Raw genomic sequence first — 17,247 nt, 5'->3', positions numbered from 1 at the left:
GACAGGGAGAGACTGGGGGGGGGGTGACTGGGGGACTGCGGGACAGGGAGAGACTGGGGGATTCTGGGACAGGGAGACTGGAGGACTGTGGGACTAGGAGCGATTGGGAGGGCAGTTAACGTGTGTGACTGGAGGGGTGAGAGACAGGGGGACTTGGGGATAGAGAGACTGATGAAACTGGAGGGACTGCGAAGCCTGAGAATTGGGAGAGTAGGAAATTTAGGGATAAGAAGATTGGTTGGGGCAAATGAATGAGGGCAACAGGGCTTGTCTGTAAAAATATGAAGGACACACTTGTTAGTGCTGCCCTGTAGGGAGACCCTGGGATTATATTTAGGGAAATACGAGCGAGGACTGGGGGCCATAGTGGCCAGGACAGCCTGTAAATAAAGGTTCTTGCTTAGGGGGCATTGGGGAGGTGGGGCAGGTGAGGGACGGTGAGCGTGCGAGTATGAATGGGTTTAAGTGTGTGTACAGCCATCTTTCTGTGGAGCACAGAGCCCATCGTCTTAATCGGACTCGGCTGATCCTGTATCCTGGTCAGGCCGCTACAGGATACTGATCCTGTATCCTGGTCAGGCCGAGTCCCAGGCAGGGTCTGGCTTGACAGCTGAATGGACGGTGGACTGGGCTGGTCTGAACTCCAGTATGCAGGGCTCAGCTCCACGCACTGGGATGGCAGCACGCCGTTCCTGAGTGAGGCTCGTATAGGGGTCCGTGTAGACTCACCTCTGTACCAGCCAGCATTTCCACTGTATATAGCTTCCGTTTTTGATAGCCACCATGGCAGCGTATCCTCTGCTGTTTGTAAAGCTCTACCAATTTTTTCCGCCGGTGTCGGTTCCCTTTACAAGCAATAAAGCAGAATATTTTTTATCTTAAAGAGGAGCATTTTTGTCCTTTTTTTTCCTCTTCACTTTGGCAGCCTCACGCTGTTGGTCCTTTTTCGCAGCCCATCTCTTCTCCTCGTTCAGATTCAGTACAGGGGGGTCGATTACGCTGCTCCAACACACGCTGTCGCTTTGCCTGAACTACCGCTGCGCTTTTGAGCCGGAGCCTTGACACCTCTGGTCACATTTATTTAGCAGCACAAAACAGGGTCCTGGCTCTCGTTCACCAAGAATGGTCAATGCTGTCCATACCAGGTCTGCACGCCAGCCAGAGATGGGGAGCCCGGCTGCCCAACCCCAGTTTGCACAGCAATGCCTCACTACTGATGCTTTTATTATTTACAGTGCTTCTGTTGGCAAAAAGTTAGCACCCTATTGTTTAGAGCCAGCTTTAACTACATTATTTCAAGAGTACAGCACCCATGTGCACTTCCCTCCCAGGGAGGGGAGAACATACTTAACCACTCACCCCTCCCCCATACTGCAGAAATTAAAATCCTGCATTTTGTTTCTGGCAGCTTTTCCTTTACCCTTTCAAGTGATTGTGGTGGAGTGTCAGCCAGCAGCCATATCACCCTGCAACTCACAACTGGCAAGCCACTGAAGCTCAGCAGGTGTGAGCCTGGTCAGTACCTGGATGGGAGACCTCCTGGGAAAAGCTAAGGTTGCTGCTGGAAGAGGTGTTAGTGGGGCCAGCAGGGGGCGCTTACCCTGTGGTCCATGTGTGTCCTAATGCCCCCGTATAGTGACAGGGACACTATACTGTAAACAGGCGCCGTCCTTCGGATGAGACGTAAAACCGAGGTCCTGAGTCTCTGTGGTCATTAAATATCCCAGGGTGTTTCTCGAAAAGAGTAGGGGTGTAACCCTGGCGTCCTGGCCAAATTTCCCATTGGCCCATACCAATTCATGGCCAATAATCCCCATCTATGAATTGGCTTCAATACTCTGCCAAAAGTATTGGCCGAGATAAGCACTCTGCCCTCCTCCCCACTGATAGCTGATGTGAGGTGAGCGTTCTGGCGCACTATGGCTGCTGTTGCATCATCCAGGTGGATGCTGCACATTGGTGGTGGTGGAGGGGAGTCCCCATTACTTTGAAAAAAAGCAATTATTATTATTAATCACCCAATTTTATCTAACTTCCACTGCCAAACACACACAAGAATGCAAAAAAAAAACACAGACATGCTGTAACACACACCACAACAGCACACACGTGTACCACAGACATCCACAGAAGACCCAGAGCACAGGACAGTGTATTTTTGAAGTTTATTTATGTAATACAGTGTAGAAAGCTTTCCCAGTCAAAGCAATGTTTGTACAATCACACAGAGATACAGAGAAGACCCTACTGTCTCCACTCCCTTCTGCTCCCTGCACCCTCTTCCCCACCCATGGATGTCTCACACCACAGGAGAGGGGATTAAGTCACCACAATTCATCAAGAATGACTGAAGCATCAAAACACAAGCCTCTGCAATCCACACAGTGCAGGTGAGTCCTGTGAGTATATTACCACTTTCTGCAATGCCCCCCCTGCGCTTGGGACAGGCCTGAAAGGCTGTGCCAAAGAAAACCCCACCCACTGCTGAGGGTCAAATCACACATGAGGGTGGGGCTCCGGCTTCCGATTGGATCCCAGACGGGAAGGGGACACGCCCACTCCAAGGCACCTACAACCCGAGCAGACGGTTGATAAGTTCCATCTGAGGAGGACGGCAGGGTCTTCTGGCCTTTATAATTCCAGCTTAAAACTCTACTCGAGCTTGAACTCGCTCCAGTTGGCGGCTCCACCGAGCCGAAGCCATATCTTCCTTCCGACATTTTGTTTTAGCACTGATGATGAAAAAACATAACATGCTCCATTCCCAATGGAAGTAGCTATTACAAAAGGTTCTCGAGCCTGGACAAGTTTTTCAGTTGTTCCGAGTTACATCCTGATAAGCAGTCCAATTAACCCCATGAAGGGCAGAGGGAGAGGGAAGGTTAGGGAGCAGAGGGGTGGACACAGGCCTCCCATCCAACTATTGTTCAGGGAGCACTTGAACTTGCTGCCTCACTTGCCTTACACCCCAGCACTTGTCTGAGCCACACCAAACGTGAACCCACCTCATCCCCACAGTAACAACACAGCTCTCCACTGACGCCTGGGGCAGACCACTGCAGCCAACTCCTTCATAGCCCGACGGTCATGTCGTTGCCCTGCACACACCTTAAGACTACCTGTAAAGTCCTCACTTCACAGAACTGCCACACTATCGCACGCAGGGCCTCCCACCCCCAGTTTTTTCAACAGGCCCACAATGCACCGTCCAGCCACAAAGGCGCTGTACTGAGGGTTGAGGTCGTTCGAGACAAGCACCCCCCACCACCCACCCACGCACGCCAGAGGGAGAGCCACTTTCGCACCTAGACTCCTGAAGGAGGGGTCTCCAACAGACACCTTGCTGCCTACAGGGGTGTGGGGTGTGGAGCAACAGCAGAAAGATCAAGACAGGGCTTGTCGACACCCTCCGATAGCATGAGTGCATATGGGGGGGGGGGGGGGGGGGGGAGGGAGACACAAGGTGGCCCCAGTACTCCAGTCCTGGACATGGGGGTCCCAGGTTGTGGGGCAGGGGCTAGGCCAGACTGACCTCTGGGTCGGGGTGAAGAATACGGGTAGAGAGGGGGGGCAGCAGAAGAGAGAGTGAGACAGGAGGAGGAGGGGGAAGCAGGGCCTCTTTCCCATCAGGACTCCCTCACTCCTCCCACCCAGAATACTTGTCGATATCACGGACACGGAGAGGAAGAAAAGACAAAGGGAGGAAAATCAGAAGAACATCTTCCTCTTTACATTAGTGTGAAATCCACAAAGACAGAGACAACTAGGATGGAGAATGTAAACTGGACAATTCCCCCACCCCCACACTCACAGATCCCACCCCTTTGCCAAAACAAACTGAAAATAAAAGATCCCCTAAATGATAATCTCTCAGAGAATGCATAGTAAGCCAACAAAATCATTCAGATAATGAGACACAGCTAGTCTAGGTTTACCCCCCCCACGGCCCCGCCTCCTGTATGATACCAGCTCTGGCCAGCAGGGGGGGCTCCTGCATAGAAAAAACAAAATCACGATGCGCTGATTTCTTAAAGCACGTCTCCATGGAAACAACAGCGGACTGGATTCAGAATTGGTTGAAATCACGTGATCACAAGAAGATAACTAGCTTTACGATCCTGCTAAAAGTACACAGTCTATACAGGAGAAAGTACGAGTCCAGAGAGCAGAACAAAAACCGTTTTTATCAGTATTTTTTTTTCTGACATGCACTAAATAGTTACAGCTAGCCTCGGTCATTAATTTAATACGTTTACACACAAATAAAAAACATTCAGTTTGGATTCTCTTTTTTACTTTCAGTGTTTTTTTTTCCTGTTTGTTTTTTTCATTTTTATTTTTTTGGAAAAACAAACCAACATTAACAAAATAAAAAGCTCGTTGAAGAGTACATTACTTTTTTTTTCCATTGAGAACCTTGCATGGTCGAATACAGCACAGCTGTCACCAAGAGAAGGACAAGAGAGGGAGGGAGAGAGAGATGGGGCAGGAGAGGGAACAGGTAGAGAGGCTGTAGTGCTACAGAGTGTTTCTGACCAACCCCTGATCTTTCCCCCCAGAGTGCCAGGCCAGGCTGGACAGGCCAGTGTGGACTACACAAGCCCTGACGCAGAGACGCACTCACTGCCACAGAACTGGCGCACCCCTGTGGGTGGTGGAGGAGGGGGGAGGGGGGTGGGCGGATGGGCGTGGCTTTAGAACCGCGAGGCTGCTGCGATTGGACAGGCCTGAGAAGTTGTCAGGGACGTTTCTGTCACATCTCCATAGAGACAAGGAGGATAGAGGAGTGGTCAGCTGCTGTGGAGGAGAGGAGGAGCCTATCGGGAGAGCCTCTCAGAACCCATCCAATCACCACAGACGTGCAGCTCGGAAGCCATGCCCCCCGGACAACGGGGTAGTCGAGCCTCTGTCAGAGGAGAGAGGGGGAACAATCCGACTGACACACTGCAAGGTCAGCCAGCTCACGGGTGGCCGATACTGACCGATTGACTAACGGTGCGGCTGGCTGACGCTGGCGGACTCCAGGACAGTTCGGCCACAGTGAGTGTGCTGTGAGCCAGAGCTGCCCACGCTGCCCTGAACACAGAGGTCAGTCTGGGGGGCGGGGGGAAGAGGAAGGCTGGGGCTAGAGGGAGAGGAGTATAATTAGGAGATTCAAGCGGGAAGGGGGATTAGGGCATCGGGAAAGGGGAAGAGGTCCCCCTCTGCCCAGTGCAGGGCATCAGGGGGTCACATAGAGGCGAGAGGAGGGCTCGAGAGATGGCCTCAGTTCTGCATCTGCTCAAAGAACTTGTAGGTGGGATTCTCGTAGCCGTTCTGCTGCATCTTGGAGAGGTGGCGCTCCTCGGGGGTTACTGCAGCATCCACCTGAGACAGGAGGAGGACAGGAAAAGCAGAGCTTGACTCAGACGGCACCTGGCGGTCTCTGAGGTCAACATCGCAAAGGCATGATCACGTGGCAACACCAGGTACAGGCTAGAGCTCACTCCCTCACCTCTACGACGCCGTGGTGGATGGAGGTGTACTGCTTCTTCCTCAGCATCACCAGAGTGATGACTATCACAGTCGCGATGACAACGCCTCCCACCATCAGGCCAATGATCGCACCCTTGTTGGAGCCCACATCCTCAGCGAAGAACACCTGGGAGAGGCAGAGCGAGAAATCGGACATGAATGCACACAGATAGCCCGTGGAGGCACCGCTGAAAGAGCACAGCAGAGTATGTTACGACTGCGCCGAGCAAGGAAGAGCACACAGTGGGATGAGGGTGTCTTAGTGGGCCACAGTTGCCGTGACAACTCTCCCTAGCAACCAGGGCTGTAGAACTCCCCTTGCCTCAGGAACCAATCAGGAAGCAGACTGTCTAGCTCCAGTAATACTGGGCTACTCTCGCACACAGACTGGGTGTGTCTGTAATCAAAGGATGTTAGGATGCCTTTGGAGGCAAGAGAGGTGAAGGGGGGTCCGGCTCTTCACACACAGCAGTCAGACTCTCCTGGCCTGTTCTCCATGCCTGGCTGCACCCCTGCAATCTGGCCTCATCATGCAGCCTAGGTGCTGATGGGTAACGGCAGTGTGTGCATCTGTATTGCACTCACCAGCTTCTGGTGACGCACTTCGTATCCGGTGCTGTGTCTCTCTTCTGTTTCTATCCGCATCTCCGGCACCTCCCCGATCTTCACTCCTGGCAGCCCTGACCCTGGGGAAGAGGGAGGAGAGAGAGGGGTTCCCACTGAGCCCAAGACAGGAGAGAGGGGTTCCCACTGAGCCCAAGACAGGAGAGAGGGGAGAGAGGGGTTCCCACTGAGCTCGAGACAGGAAAGAGGAGAAAGAGAGGGGTTCCCACTGAGCCCGAGAGAGAGAGAAGAGACACCCACTGAGTCTAAGAGAAAAGGAAGAGAGAGAGGAGCGATGCCCACTAATCCCAGGAGAGAGAGACAGGACAGGTGTCCCCTGAGCCCAAGAGAGCGTGACAGGAAACTGATAAGCAGGGGGGGCGAAACGGGAGCAGGCTGTACCTGGCCGTGTGGGAAGTCCTCTGTCAGCGGGGGCAGGACGGACATCAACAGGCTCGACTGAGAGAGAGGGGGGGAGGGGGATCAGACAGGTTAGTTAAGCGTGCTGAAGAGCAGCAGGGAAGGCAGCGAGTATTTATGCAAAGAGCTGAAAGCGTTGTACAATGGGCTCAGAAAACACAGCGCTGCTCACAATGAAACCTGGACTGTCACATTGTCACGGGACACACCGAGAGATAAGGGCAGCATGCCAGATGAGGGTTCAAAAACGGTGAGTTCAACCCGCACTCACACAGACCTGGACCCTAGTGGTCCAATCGCTCACCAGCCTGCGGGGTACTTACCCTGGTTCTGGGTGTTGGCAGGTCCAAAGCCAGCAGGGTGGATGTAGCCCAGGCCCTCGCGCCCGATGCCCCCTTCCTCGGGGGGCAGCAGGTCCAGGGGGGAGGTGCTGATGGACAGCGAGGGCATCAGGGCGTCGTTCCCGTAGCTCACCCGGCCCTCGCTCTGCAGGGAGGACAGCTGCTCCGCCACCTCCACCTGCTCCTTCTGGACCAGGTCGTCTGAGAGCGGGGCAGGGAGGAGAGACCGGGGAGAGGGCCGGGGCAGCGACAGGAAGAGGGGAGGTCACGCGCCGGTGCCGAAAACGGAAGGAAGGGGCGATTCCATGGGAAATGAAAGAAGGACGGTAATCAATTGGATGCCTCTATACAGCAATTTTCACTGCAGGGTGCTTTAAATTTAGGAGACCAACGTCACTAAATTTAACACTAAGAGTCTGATTTAATGTGTCATCTGAAGCACAGCACACATCACCATACAGGGTACAGGTTTGGAAATCCTGGTCCAGAGGGGAGATCGCCACCTACTGGTCCACCAATATCACTTACAGCAGCAATCTACTTTTCCTTAACGGTCTCCCATCCTAGTACTGACCAGGTGCAGCCTTGCCTGGCATCTGAGATCCGACAAGCTGAGGCTATAGCAGGTAAAGCTGCTATTTTCTGCTAGAGATCCATTTTGCAGCAGGTTTGGCATTGCAATCATGCGTGTACGACAGGAATACACGAGAGAGAGAGAGATCTAGTCAGATGGAGGGAAAGGCCCAGACAGGGAGAGGGCGAGAGGAAGAGATGAGGACGGGAAGAGATCTAGATAAGAAGAGTGCGAAATCTGGCCGAAGAGAGCTGAAGGCAGAGGACAAGAGTGCGCAGACTCACCCACTTGCTCCTGGATGTCCTCTGCAATGCCCGGCACCTTGTACAGCAGCCCCAGGCTCTGGTTCATCCTCTCCTCGATCACCCGCAGGTGAGTCAGCACCTGCACCCAGCCCGGGGGGGGGAGAGACAGACTGTCAGGCAGAGGGAACCCGAGTCCCCTCGACTCGGCACGAAAGCCTGGCCAAGACTGTAGCTGAGGACATCACAACAGGAGAGGCACAGGGGTGGGTCTCCCGTTGTCATTGACGAGGTGGTCGAGGGGTTAAGATGATGGGACTGCTAATCCATAGCGCTCTGCCCGCATGGGTTCGAATCCCACCCTCGTTGACCACAACTTCCTATTGGGCGGAGCGGTGGCTCTGTGGCTAAGGATCTGCGCCCATGGCTAGAAGGTTGCTGGTTCAAATCCCGCGGCCAGCAGAGGAACCCTACTCTGTTGGGCCCCTTAACCCCAGCTGCTACAGGGGCGCCGTATAAATGGCTGACCCTGCACTCTGACCTGACCCCAAGCTTCTCTCTCCCTGCCTGTGTGTCTCATGGAGAATAAGCTGGGGTATGCGAAAAGACAAATTCCTAATACAAGAAATTGTATAGGGCTAATAAAAGATCTGATCTTATCACTTTTCCGTCTCTCTTGTCTCTTTTAGATTAGCTCTGTGAAGAGGGGCATAACTTTCCTTTCCTACAGGTCAACAAGTGGGGGAAGATGTTTGTGTTAAATGTGTCAGACCCAGCTCAAGCCTATATGAATGGAGGGGGGTGTGACTGGAAGACAGAGTGCTACTGCACAGCCATGAAAACGACCCGAGGGAGAAACTGGCAGGGAGAGGGCCAAGTACCTGGGGTCTGATCTGTGCAGCCTTCTTGGGATCCACCATGCGGACGTGCTCGAAGTGCTTCAGAGTGTGCTGTCTGTCCTTCTGCTCGGCCCGCACGTACTTCTTCAACAGGCTGAACACGTGGCGTGGCTGGAGGGGAGGGAGGGAGGAGAGAGCGTGGTGAGAGCACGCGGGGGGGGGCGGGACAGACCTCCGGGCGCCCCTCAGAGGGCTGGCCCAGCGACAGCGCGGCTACCTTGGGCGGGTCGGCCTGCAGGGCGGTGAGGTAGTTCTCCAGGGCCAGCCGGCGCCGGTCGTTCAGCAGGGCCTCCACCCGGGCCATGTGCGTCTCCACCAGCTGCTGGCGCTCGCTAGCCGCCTCCTGCTCCAGGGACTCCACCTTCTCCTGGAAATGCTGAGGGGGCGAGACGTGGGAAGAGAGGGGCGGTGAAGAAGACCACCACATCACAACGTTCTTGGGATCAAAGCTTCCAAATCCTTTACGAAGCTCAGTTAAAGAAAACACCGGCAAGCACAGGAGTCTCGAGAAGCTCTCATGTACGGTATGAGGAAAGTCTGGGTATAGAGTAAGGTGTGAGCAGCACAAGTGAGAACAGTGTGCAAGTCATGTGAGTACAGTAAAATGTGAGTCAAGAATGAGTATATTGGAAGCACAGAGTGCAGTCTGAGTACAGCAGTGGGACGGGCAGTATTTATAGTGAGTTCAGGTGGGTAGCTGCGTCAGCATGTGTAGGCTGCAAAGGAACAATTAATAGGTTTATCCCATGCTGAAAAGAGAAGAAAGAAAACAACATTTTGGCCATGGAGCCTTCTTCAGCTGTGAGCCTGAAGGCCTTCAGACCTGAAGAAGGCTCCATGGCCGAAACGTTGTGTTTTCTTTCTTCTCTTTTCAGCATGGAATAAACCTATTACTTGTTCCTTTACAGTGTGAGTACAGCTCAGGTGCGGTCTGTTTAGCGCAGCTGTAGTCAAGTCCAGGCTTCACAACAGCATCAGACATGATTCCGTAGCAACAAGCCGTCAGTGGGCAGATGAGCCCCTTGAGATGGGATGCTACACCCCACGCAGGGGTACGCCTCAGCAATGCTCTACCCGTTTGTAAGGCTGGGGGGACTGGATCAGCCGGGGGATAAATTTTGCTGAAGGGGACACGGGCAGTGGCAGTACTGAGCAACCAGGACTCAGTGCTCCACCCAGCAGGCGGGGAGAGAGAGAGAGAGAGAGAGAGAGAGAGAGAGAGAGAGAGAGAGAGAGAGAGAGAGAGAGAGAGAGAGAGAGAGAGAGAGAGAGAGAGAGAGAGAGAGAGAGAGAGAGAGAGAGAGCCAACACAGAGCGAGTCTCACCTGGATGACCGCTTTCTTGTCGGCCCTGGGCAGATTCTTGGCCTGTCGCTCAGCCTCCTCCCACTCCCGCATCACCTGGAGGGCACAGAGAGGACGAGAGCTATAGCAAGCACAGTGGGGGGGGGGACACAAATTGTAACACTCACCACAACCCCCCCCCCCACACACAAATATCCCCCCTCTCGGACCTGTGACATCCTCTCCCTGTGTTTGGCCTCAAGGCTCTCCTTGGCCTTCTGGAAGTGGGCGTGTTCGTTCTCATCACCAGGGGTCTCCAGGTAACGGTCCACTGCATCTGGTGGGCTGGGGGCAGTAGTGGGAACTGTGAGTGGGCAAGAAGGAAGAGGAACAGATGAGTTAATTAAATTAAGGTTTCCAATAAGGTCTCCCTCAGCTCTAACCACTGGCCCACACTGCCTCCCCCTCTCTCCCCCAGTTCCTCAGCTCTAACCACTAGCCCACACTGCCTCCCTCTCTCTCTCCCCCCCAGTGCCTCAGCTCTAACCACTAGCCCACACTGCCTCCCTCTCTCTCCCCCAGTTCCTCAGCTCTAACCACTGGCCCACACTGCCTCCCTCTCTCTCCCCCAGTTCCTCAGCTCTAACCACTGGCCCACACTGCCTCCCTCTCTCTCCCAGTGCCTCAGCTCTAACCACTGGCCCACACTGCCTCCCCCTCTCTCTCCCCCCCAGTGCCTCAGCTCTAACCACTGGCCCACACTGCCTCCCTCTCTCTCCCCCAGTTCCTCAGCTCTAACCACTGGCCCACACTGCCTCCCCCTCTCTCTCCCCCCCAGTGCCTCAGCTCTAACCACTGGCCCACACTGCCTCCCTCTCTCTCCCCCAGTTCCTCAGCTCTAACCACTGGCCCACACTGCCTCCCCCTCTCTCTCCCCCCCAGTTCCTCAGCTCTAACCACTGGCCCACACTGCCTCCCTCTCTCTCCCCCAGTTCCTCAGCTCTAACCACTGGCCCACACTGCCTCCCTCTCTCTCTCCCTCAGTTCCTCAGCTCTAACCACTGGCCCACACTGCCTCCCTCTCTCTCCCCCAGTTCCTCAGCTCTAACCACTGGCCCACACTGCCTCCCCCTCTCTCTCCCCCCCAGTTCATCAGCTCTAACCACTGGCCCACACTGCCTCCCTCTCTCCCCCCCAGTTCCTCAGCTCTAACCACTGGCCCACACTGCCTCCCTCTCTCCCCCCCAGTTCCTCAGCTCTAACCACTAGCCCACACTGCCTCCCTCTCTCCCCCCCAGTTCCTCAGCTCTAACCACTGGCCCACACTGCCTCCCCCTCTCTCTCTCCCCCCAGTTCCTCAGCTCTAACCACTGGCCCACACTGCCTCCCCCTCTCTCTCCCCCCCAGTGCCTCAGCTCTAACCACTGGCCCACACTGCCTCCCCCTCTCTCTCCCCCCCAGTTCCTCAGCTCTAACCACTGGCCCACACTGCCTCCCTCTCCCCCCCCCAGTTCCTCAGCTCTAACCACTGGCCCACACTGCCTCCCTCTCTCTCTCCCCCCCAGTTCCATAGCTCTAACCACTGGCCCACACTGCCTCCCCCTCTCTCTCTCCCCCAGTTTCTCAGCTCTAACCACAGACAGTCAGAGGATCACAGCTCAACTATTAGTAGGCTGCCTCTCGGAGATTGGAAACAGACAGGTGGCTTCAGAATCATGCAACAGATTGTTAGTGCAGCAGACTGGTTAAACTTTCTGGGTTGGGGGCCTGTGTGTTTTGAGAGGTTGGTGAAGTGGTGTAACTCTGGCTGAATACTGAAGGCAGTGAAGAAGGGTAACTGCCCTCCGATATCCCCTGTTGACTGGGCCACTACAGCAACGTGCATGTATATTCATGTCTAGCTGACAGTGTCCAGAACAGCTCACTTTATAGAGAAGCCACTTCTGCGGTACTAGTTCACAAAAAACTGAAGAGTTTCAATGCAATACTGAGTCACCTCACTGCACGCCTGATGCAACTGCAGATAACAATTGATCCCACACTATTACACACTGCACATTGGAAATGATACTGGGGAACTAAAAAAAATACATTTCCCATACTTGGAAACATGGCCTTCACAGCAGGCATCCCAAGTGTATAATGTACCTTATTTCTGCACCACCCGTGTTCAAAATTCATCAGGCTTCTGTCGCCTCTGCGACAGCTTTAATTGAGAACGAGGAGGACTAATTACCAGCTGCTGGTGGTACAGAAGTGTAGCATATGAGCACAACGATAAGCCCACATGACTAGTCACCCCGGAGTATTTCATATATGTCAGATATAACAGGTGCTGATGCTGGACTGACATTTATTTCCTTCATGGGAGAGTGACTGGTGCACAATGCCAGTGAAGATGAGGATGACTGAACCTGTCCTGTCTCTATGTTGCCTTCAAGGGCCAGAGGGAGCGATCTGAGCAGCTACAGCCTTCCGCCTCTCCAGCCCAGCTCAGGCCAGATCCCATACTGTGGAGAGTCATCAAACTAGGGGCAGTGTAGTGGCTCTGTGGTTAAGGATCTCCGCGTGTGGCTAAAAGGTTGCTGGTTCGTGTTCCACGGCTGGCAGAGGAATCCTACTCCATTGGGCCCCTAAGAAAGGCCCTTAACTCCAACTGCTACAGGGGTGCTATATAAACAGCAGACCCTGCGCTCTGACCCCAGGCTTCTCTCCCTGTCTGTGCGTCACATGGAGAGCAAGTTGGGGTAAGTGAAAAAGAAACTCCTAAAACAAGAAATTGCATATGGCCAGTAAAGCGATCTTATCAGAAAGTGGGACAGGGACCCACAGCCACGTCTCCCCACGCATCGTGGCACTTTTCCATACGGGTTCCAGAGAAAGAAAAAAAAATGCCGACTAAGTCTCGCCTTGTTTGTTTGCTTGTTTTGGAGAATTTGCAGTGGTGTGCGATGACCCAACCCCCAGCCCAGCGACCCAGAGACACGACGCGGCTACACACTACAGACAGCAGGGCGAGAGAGGACTGAGCGCAGCAGGTCAGGACACACACACGCACACGCGCGCGCACATGCAGGGCGCCCATGGCCAGTTAATTCACACGCGGAGCCCGGCACACGGACAGGACTGAGGGGCCCGCAGCCGGTTAGTGACACAGCAGAGCGCCAGGTGACAGGGGCCGCACCGCCCCCACCCCCACACCCCAGGGAGAGGGGGGGGCAGAGAGAGGGCAGCGCTCCGATGCCCCCGGCTCAGCGAACTTACGCACGCTGCCGCACACGGACAGGCAGTAGTCCTCCGACTCGAAGTTGTTGCGGTTGCCGCCGCAGCCCCCGTAGATGAACTGCGCGCAGCGGCCCTCGCTGCTGTCGAAGTACCAGCGCGGCAGCATGGCGCGGCACGGGCCCGTCTCCGCCTCCTCCGAGCACACCTCTGCCAGGGGGGGAGGAGGGGGACAGACAGGCTGAGACTCCCTGCGCAGGCCGTGGGACAGGACGGGAAATTCTCCCGGCTGCTCCTGGAGACCTTCGGCTCTCCTCGTTGGGGGGGCGTCTGTCACCCCTCTTCCGCTAAGTACCGCATTGCCACTGTGCCACCCGGGGCAGCGCAAGGGCGCTCTGTGCGCCAAGAGACACCGGGGGTTGTGATGTGAAAACACGCTTTTGTCTGTACGGCCCCCTGTGCTGCTCATCAAGGTCTACCTTTCAATTTCCATCTATATTAGGACTTCTCCCTCACATGACAACAAATCCACTGTGAACTGGAGAACGAGAAGACCAGGATCTGGAAATACTCACTCGTCCTTCCTCTTCATCTCTTTTCCCACATTGCACTTTGGGAATGTCATCAGGCAGGCAGCTCAGCCGGACTTACTTTTCCAGGCCTGTTACTACCATCCGCCTGGACTGGTGCTGAGTCTGCTGAGGGTGTCGTACTCACACTGACAGCAGACCTGTCACCCCACACCTCCCCCACAATTAACCAATAGGAATCTCTCCTGCACAATCTCATTTGGTTTACTTCCTGTTTTTCATTTTCAGCTTACCTCGGACTACTTCCTCTACTGACTCGGTGGTTGTGGTGGTGGTGGTGGTCATGGCGACATTGGTGGTGCGTTCGCTGGCCTCAGGCTCCTCGATGTCATCTTCATCGTCGTCTACGTTCTCTTCATCGTTGACGTCCTCGTCATCCTCCCCTAGGGCGGTCTCCGCGTCCTCCCTATCCCCTGGCCCTGCCTCCTGGGGCTCACTGACAGAGAGAGAGAGAGAGAGAATGCTACAGAACCCTAAACAGACAATACACAATAGCCGAATATTTGACCAAGATAAGAAACAGCAAAAAGAAACAGACCCTGAAGAAGTACAGGCTCAGTGACCACAGCCTGGCCATAGAAACTGGACGACACAGACAGACATGGTTGCCCGGAGAGGACAGGCTGTGCTCCCACTGCCAGCGGGGAGAAATAGAGACAGAGGTGCACTTCCTACTGCACTGTGACAGATACTCTGGGATTAGAGAAACATTCTTCCCTAAATTCAGAAATCTAATCCCAGAGTTCCCACACCTGCCAGAATCACAACGGGTCTCAATCCTACTGGGAGAGGGAGGAGGGAACTCAGTTGAACTGGCAGCCCAGTATGTGATCTCCTGTCACAGCCTGAGGAACAGTGAGTCTGTCTCCCAATAATGCTCCATATGTTTATGGTATATCTAAATATTTTATGATACGTCTTTGTTGTAAATGTCTGTAATATATATGTAGATTTTATTTTTTGTTTTGTTCCATGTTAATTGTATTATTTTTATTTGCTTTGGCAACACTGATTGTACCCATTGGTCATGCTAATAAAGCACCCTGAATTGAATTGAATTGAGAGAGAGAGAACGAGGCGGGAGAGGGAAATTAGCAGCCGGGACGGGGCTGGTGTAGCAGCGGCCGACAGGATCGGGGGCGCGACAGTACCTGTTGTCGGTGTAGTCCGCGTCGGCGCCGCCCCACCACACGTCAGAGTCGTCCTCCTCCAACTGGGCGCTGTCGTCCCGCTCCGCCTCCGAGGGGCAGCACACAAACTCGACGCCGCGGAAACGGTCTATGCCGCACGGCAACAGCATCCCGTAGTCATGGAGGTTCATGGAGCGATCGCCACAGGACTGCAGAGAGAGAGGAAGAGGAGGGGGAAGATAGAGAAGAGGTGAACGATCTGATAGAGAGTCGGTACGACGTAGGCCACTGAACTGCGCGTCTACTGACTGCGGTACTGCACGGCTCGGTGTCCTCACCTCCTTGGCCACTGTGTGCCAGTGCAGGTGGCTCTCACACATGTCCATACGCTCCTGGTGCAGGAACTTACACTTGTCTGGGACCAGTAAAGCATCGCTCACAAACTCCCCCACTGCAGAATCAAAACACAGAGTCAGACGCGGGCACGCTGTGAATGCAGAGCCAGACAAAAGAAAACAGCGAATACACAATCAAAAAGGCTGATACTGCAAACGCAGACATTAACAATGCCGGCTACCAGACAATAGAGGCTGGTACTACTGAGACAGATTAACAGCACAAAACAACTCGCACCGAAAAATAACAAAGAAGACGGGTTAATACTGTGCACACAATTTCAGACAGATACAAACGTACAGGTTAAGAGTATACAAAGACAAATAGGTTCAAACTACACCTACAGTGATGAGCTTTGACTGCTCACACAATCAGGCAAGTTAGAGGTTTTACAATTCCCTAAAACCCCTCCGTCAGCTCTCTTGCTAGGTTCCCAACTGATGACCCAGCTGAGCATGTTTTTTAGATCTTCATAAACACAAAAGATCTCTGACAGACCGACTGCTAAACTTGGACGCACAACAATCAGAATGACTATTATCATGGGGCAAATTAGCATTTGTGTTTAAAGTGGAGCAATCCAACTGGAGCTCCTGGCTCAAGGCTACAACAGCACAGTCCCCATCTGGGACTGGATCGACAAGCTTCCAGATTTGTGGCAAGACCTCTGCCCTGCTGAGGTGTCTGCTGTGACATCTGCAGGCTGGGTGGCAATGACAATCCAGCCCAACCTGATCCACACAGACAGGCTGAACCTGTGTCCCCGACCCTGACCCATACCCAGGCAGCGGTAGGGCACCACGATGTGCAGGTGGCTGCGGCACTGCTTGCGGCCTTTCTTGCACCAGTTCTGGATGCTGACGGGCTGGTTGGCTTCCACTACGTTGGTGATCTGGAGCTCTGGGTACACCTGGAGAGAGGGGCAGACAGTGAGGTCAGGAAGGGAGGTGGAGGACGTGTGTGTGTGTGCGCGCCTCTCGTGCTCTCTTTCTGCCAGTATTGTGGGATGCTCTCCACTCTCGGGATTCCTTACCTCCTGGCAGTACTGCAGGATGCCCTCCTTGGTGCCAATGCAGCTCTTGGTGCCACTGGGGTCTGGCTCCCACTTGCCTGTCTGGACGTTGATGTGCATGTTGAGTTTCCCACAGAACATGGCCACCTGGGGCTCGGCCAGGAGGCCCACTGAGCCATCCGTGGGCACCTGGGAGGGAGAGAGAGAGAGAAAAAGTCCCATTAGACGTGCTACTGAGGTGTACGCCATTTCTCAGTGAAGATCTTGTCATGGAGAGTATCCTGATTCTGGAGAACCACAGGGCTCTCTTGTTGATAGTCCCTCCATCCATGTTCTAAGCACTTTATCCAATTCAGGGTCTCAGGGGAGCTGAAGCCTACCTGGGCAAACAATGGGCACAAGGCAGGGTGCACCCTGAACAGGACACCAGTCTATTGCAAGACCACTCATACCTGGGCCAGTATTACCAGAAGCCAATTAACCTACAAGTATGCCTTTGGACTGTGGGAGGAAATGTGGCGGACACTCTAGTGAATACAGAGAGAACATGTAAACTCCACACAGACAGCACCTCAGGAACTGAACCCAGGGCCCCAGTTCTGCAAGACAGACGCTATCCACCACTGAGCTGCCAGTTTTTAGTCCACTCGTGGTCTTATTGATTGGTCTTAATCACAGCAGCTTCCAAGTAGTGCACTCAGCAGGTCCGCATCTCGTCTAAGACCTGCCGGACTGCGCCACTCCAGGTACAGGGGTGAAGATCACCGCTCTTATTCGTGAAACGACTCATCGGCCCGTTCTGCGGCTGTCAGCAAATGGCACGGTGCCACAGCAGGCTCGAACCTGACCCCGCGACTCCCCCCCGTCCTCTTCTGCTATGATTTACAAGAGGCAGCACGGTGCCGCAGCACAGACACACAACAACAGTTGAAACGCCGTGAGCTTTGCTACTGTAAATTGTCCGTTGTTTTATTTTTTTAATTTCCAAGCCTTTATTTGCCCTGTGATCTTGTTCGTAGTT

The 17,247-nt window shown here is 54.1% G+C and overlaps 1 protein-coding gene and 1 long non-coding RNA gene across 4 annotated transcripts in view; one reads left to right on the top strand and one right to left on the bottom strand.

The window, feature by feature from the left end:
• The first annotated feature begins 20 nt into the window (after window positions 1-20).
• Window positions 21-17,247, top strand: part of LOC148676507 (uncharacterized) — a 77,861-nt gene continuing 60,634 nt past the window's right edge. The window contains exon 1 of the long non-coding RNA XR_015927006.1: window positions 21-1,606. This is a non-coding gene — a long non-coding RNA (uncharacterized LOC148676507). The remainder of the gene's footprint in view (window positions 1,607-17,247) is intronic.
• LOC148676510 (amyloid-beta precursor protein-like) overlaps window positions 2,152-17,247 on the bottom strand; it is a 36,844-nt gene continuing 21,748 nt past the window's right edge. The window contains exons 2-17 of one of the 3 annotated variants that reach the window (XM_088608479.1): window positions 16,248-16,415; window positions 15,995-16,124; window positions 15,157-15,269; window positions 14,840-15,027; window positions 13,922-14,124; window positions 13,141-13,308; window positions 10,107-10,240; window positions 9,919-9,993; window positions 8,811-8,969; window positions 8,576-8,704; window positions 7,737-7,836; window positions 6,861-7,079; window positions 6,520-6,576; window positions 6,100-6,200; window positions 5,495-5,641; window positions 2,152-5,367 (exon numbers count right to left, since the gene is read on the bottom strand). In XM_088608479.1, coding sequence (XP_088464605.1) covers window positions 5,266-5,367; window positions 5,495-5,641; window positions 6,100-6,200; window positions 6,520-6,576; window positions 6,861-7,079; window positions 7,737-7,836; window positions 8,576-8,704; window positions 8,811-8,969; window positions 9,919-9,993; window positions 10,107-10,240; window positions 13,141-13,308; window positions 13,922-14,124; window positions 14,840-15,027; window positions 15,157-15,269; window positions 15,995-16,124; window positions 16,248-16,415 — 2,193 coding nt within the window. In that variant the 3' untranslated portion in view covers window positions 2,152-5,265. The remainder of the gene's footprint in view (window positions 5,368-5,494; window positions 5,642-6,099; window positions 6,201-6,519; window positions 6,577-6,860; window positions 7,080-7,736; window positions 7,837-8,575; window positions 8,705-8,810; window positions 8,970-9,918; window positions 9,994-10,106; window positions 10,241-13,140; window positions 13,309-13,921; window positions 14,125-14,839; window positions 15,028-15,156; window positions 15,270-15,994; window positions 16,125-16,247; window positions 16,416-17,247) is intronic. The other 2 variants (XM_088608480.1, XM_088608481.1) reach the window with 2 other exon arrangements.

Source organism: Lepisosteus platostomus, chromosome 2, assembly GCF_059453375.1.
Source record: "Lepisosteus platostomus isolate fLepPlt1 chromosome 2, fLepPlt1.hap1, whole genome shotgun sequence".
Lineage (NCBI taxonomy): Eukaryota > Metazoa > Chordata > Actinopteri > Semionotiformes > Lepisosteidae > Lepisosteus > Lepisosteus platostomus.
Note: the sequence above shows the minus strand (reverse complement) of the source record. Positions and strands in the feature narration are given on the sequence as shown.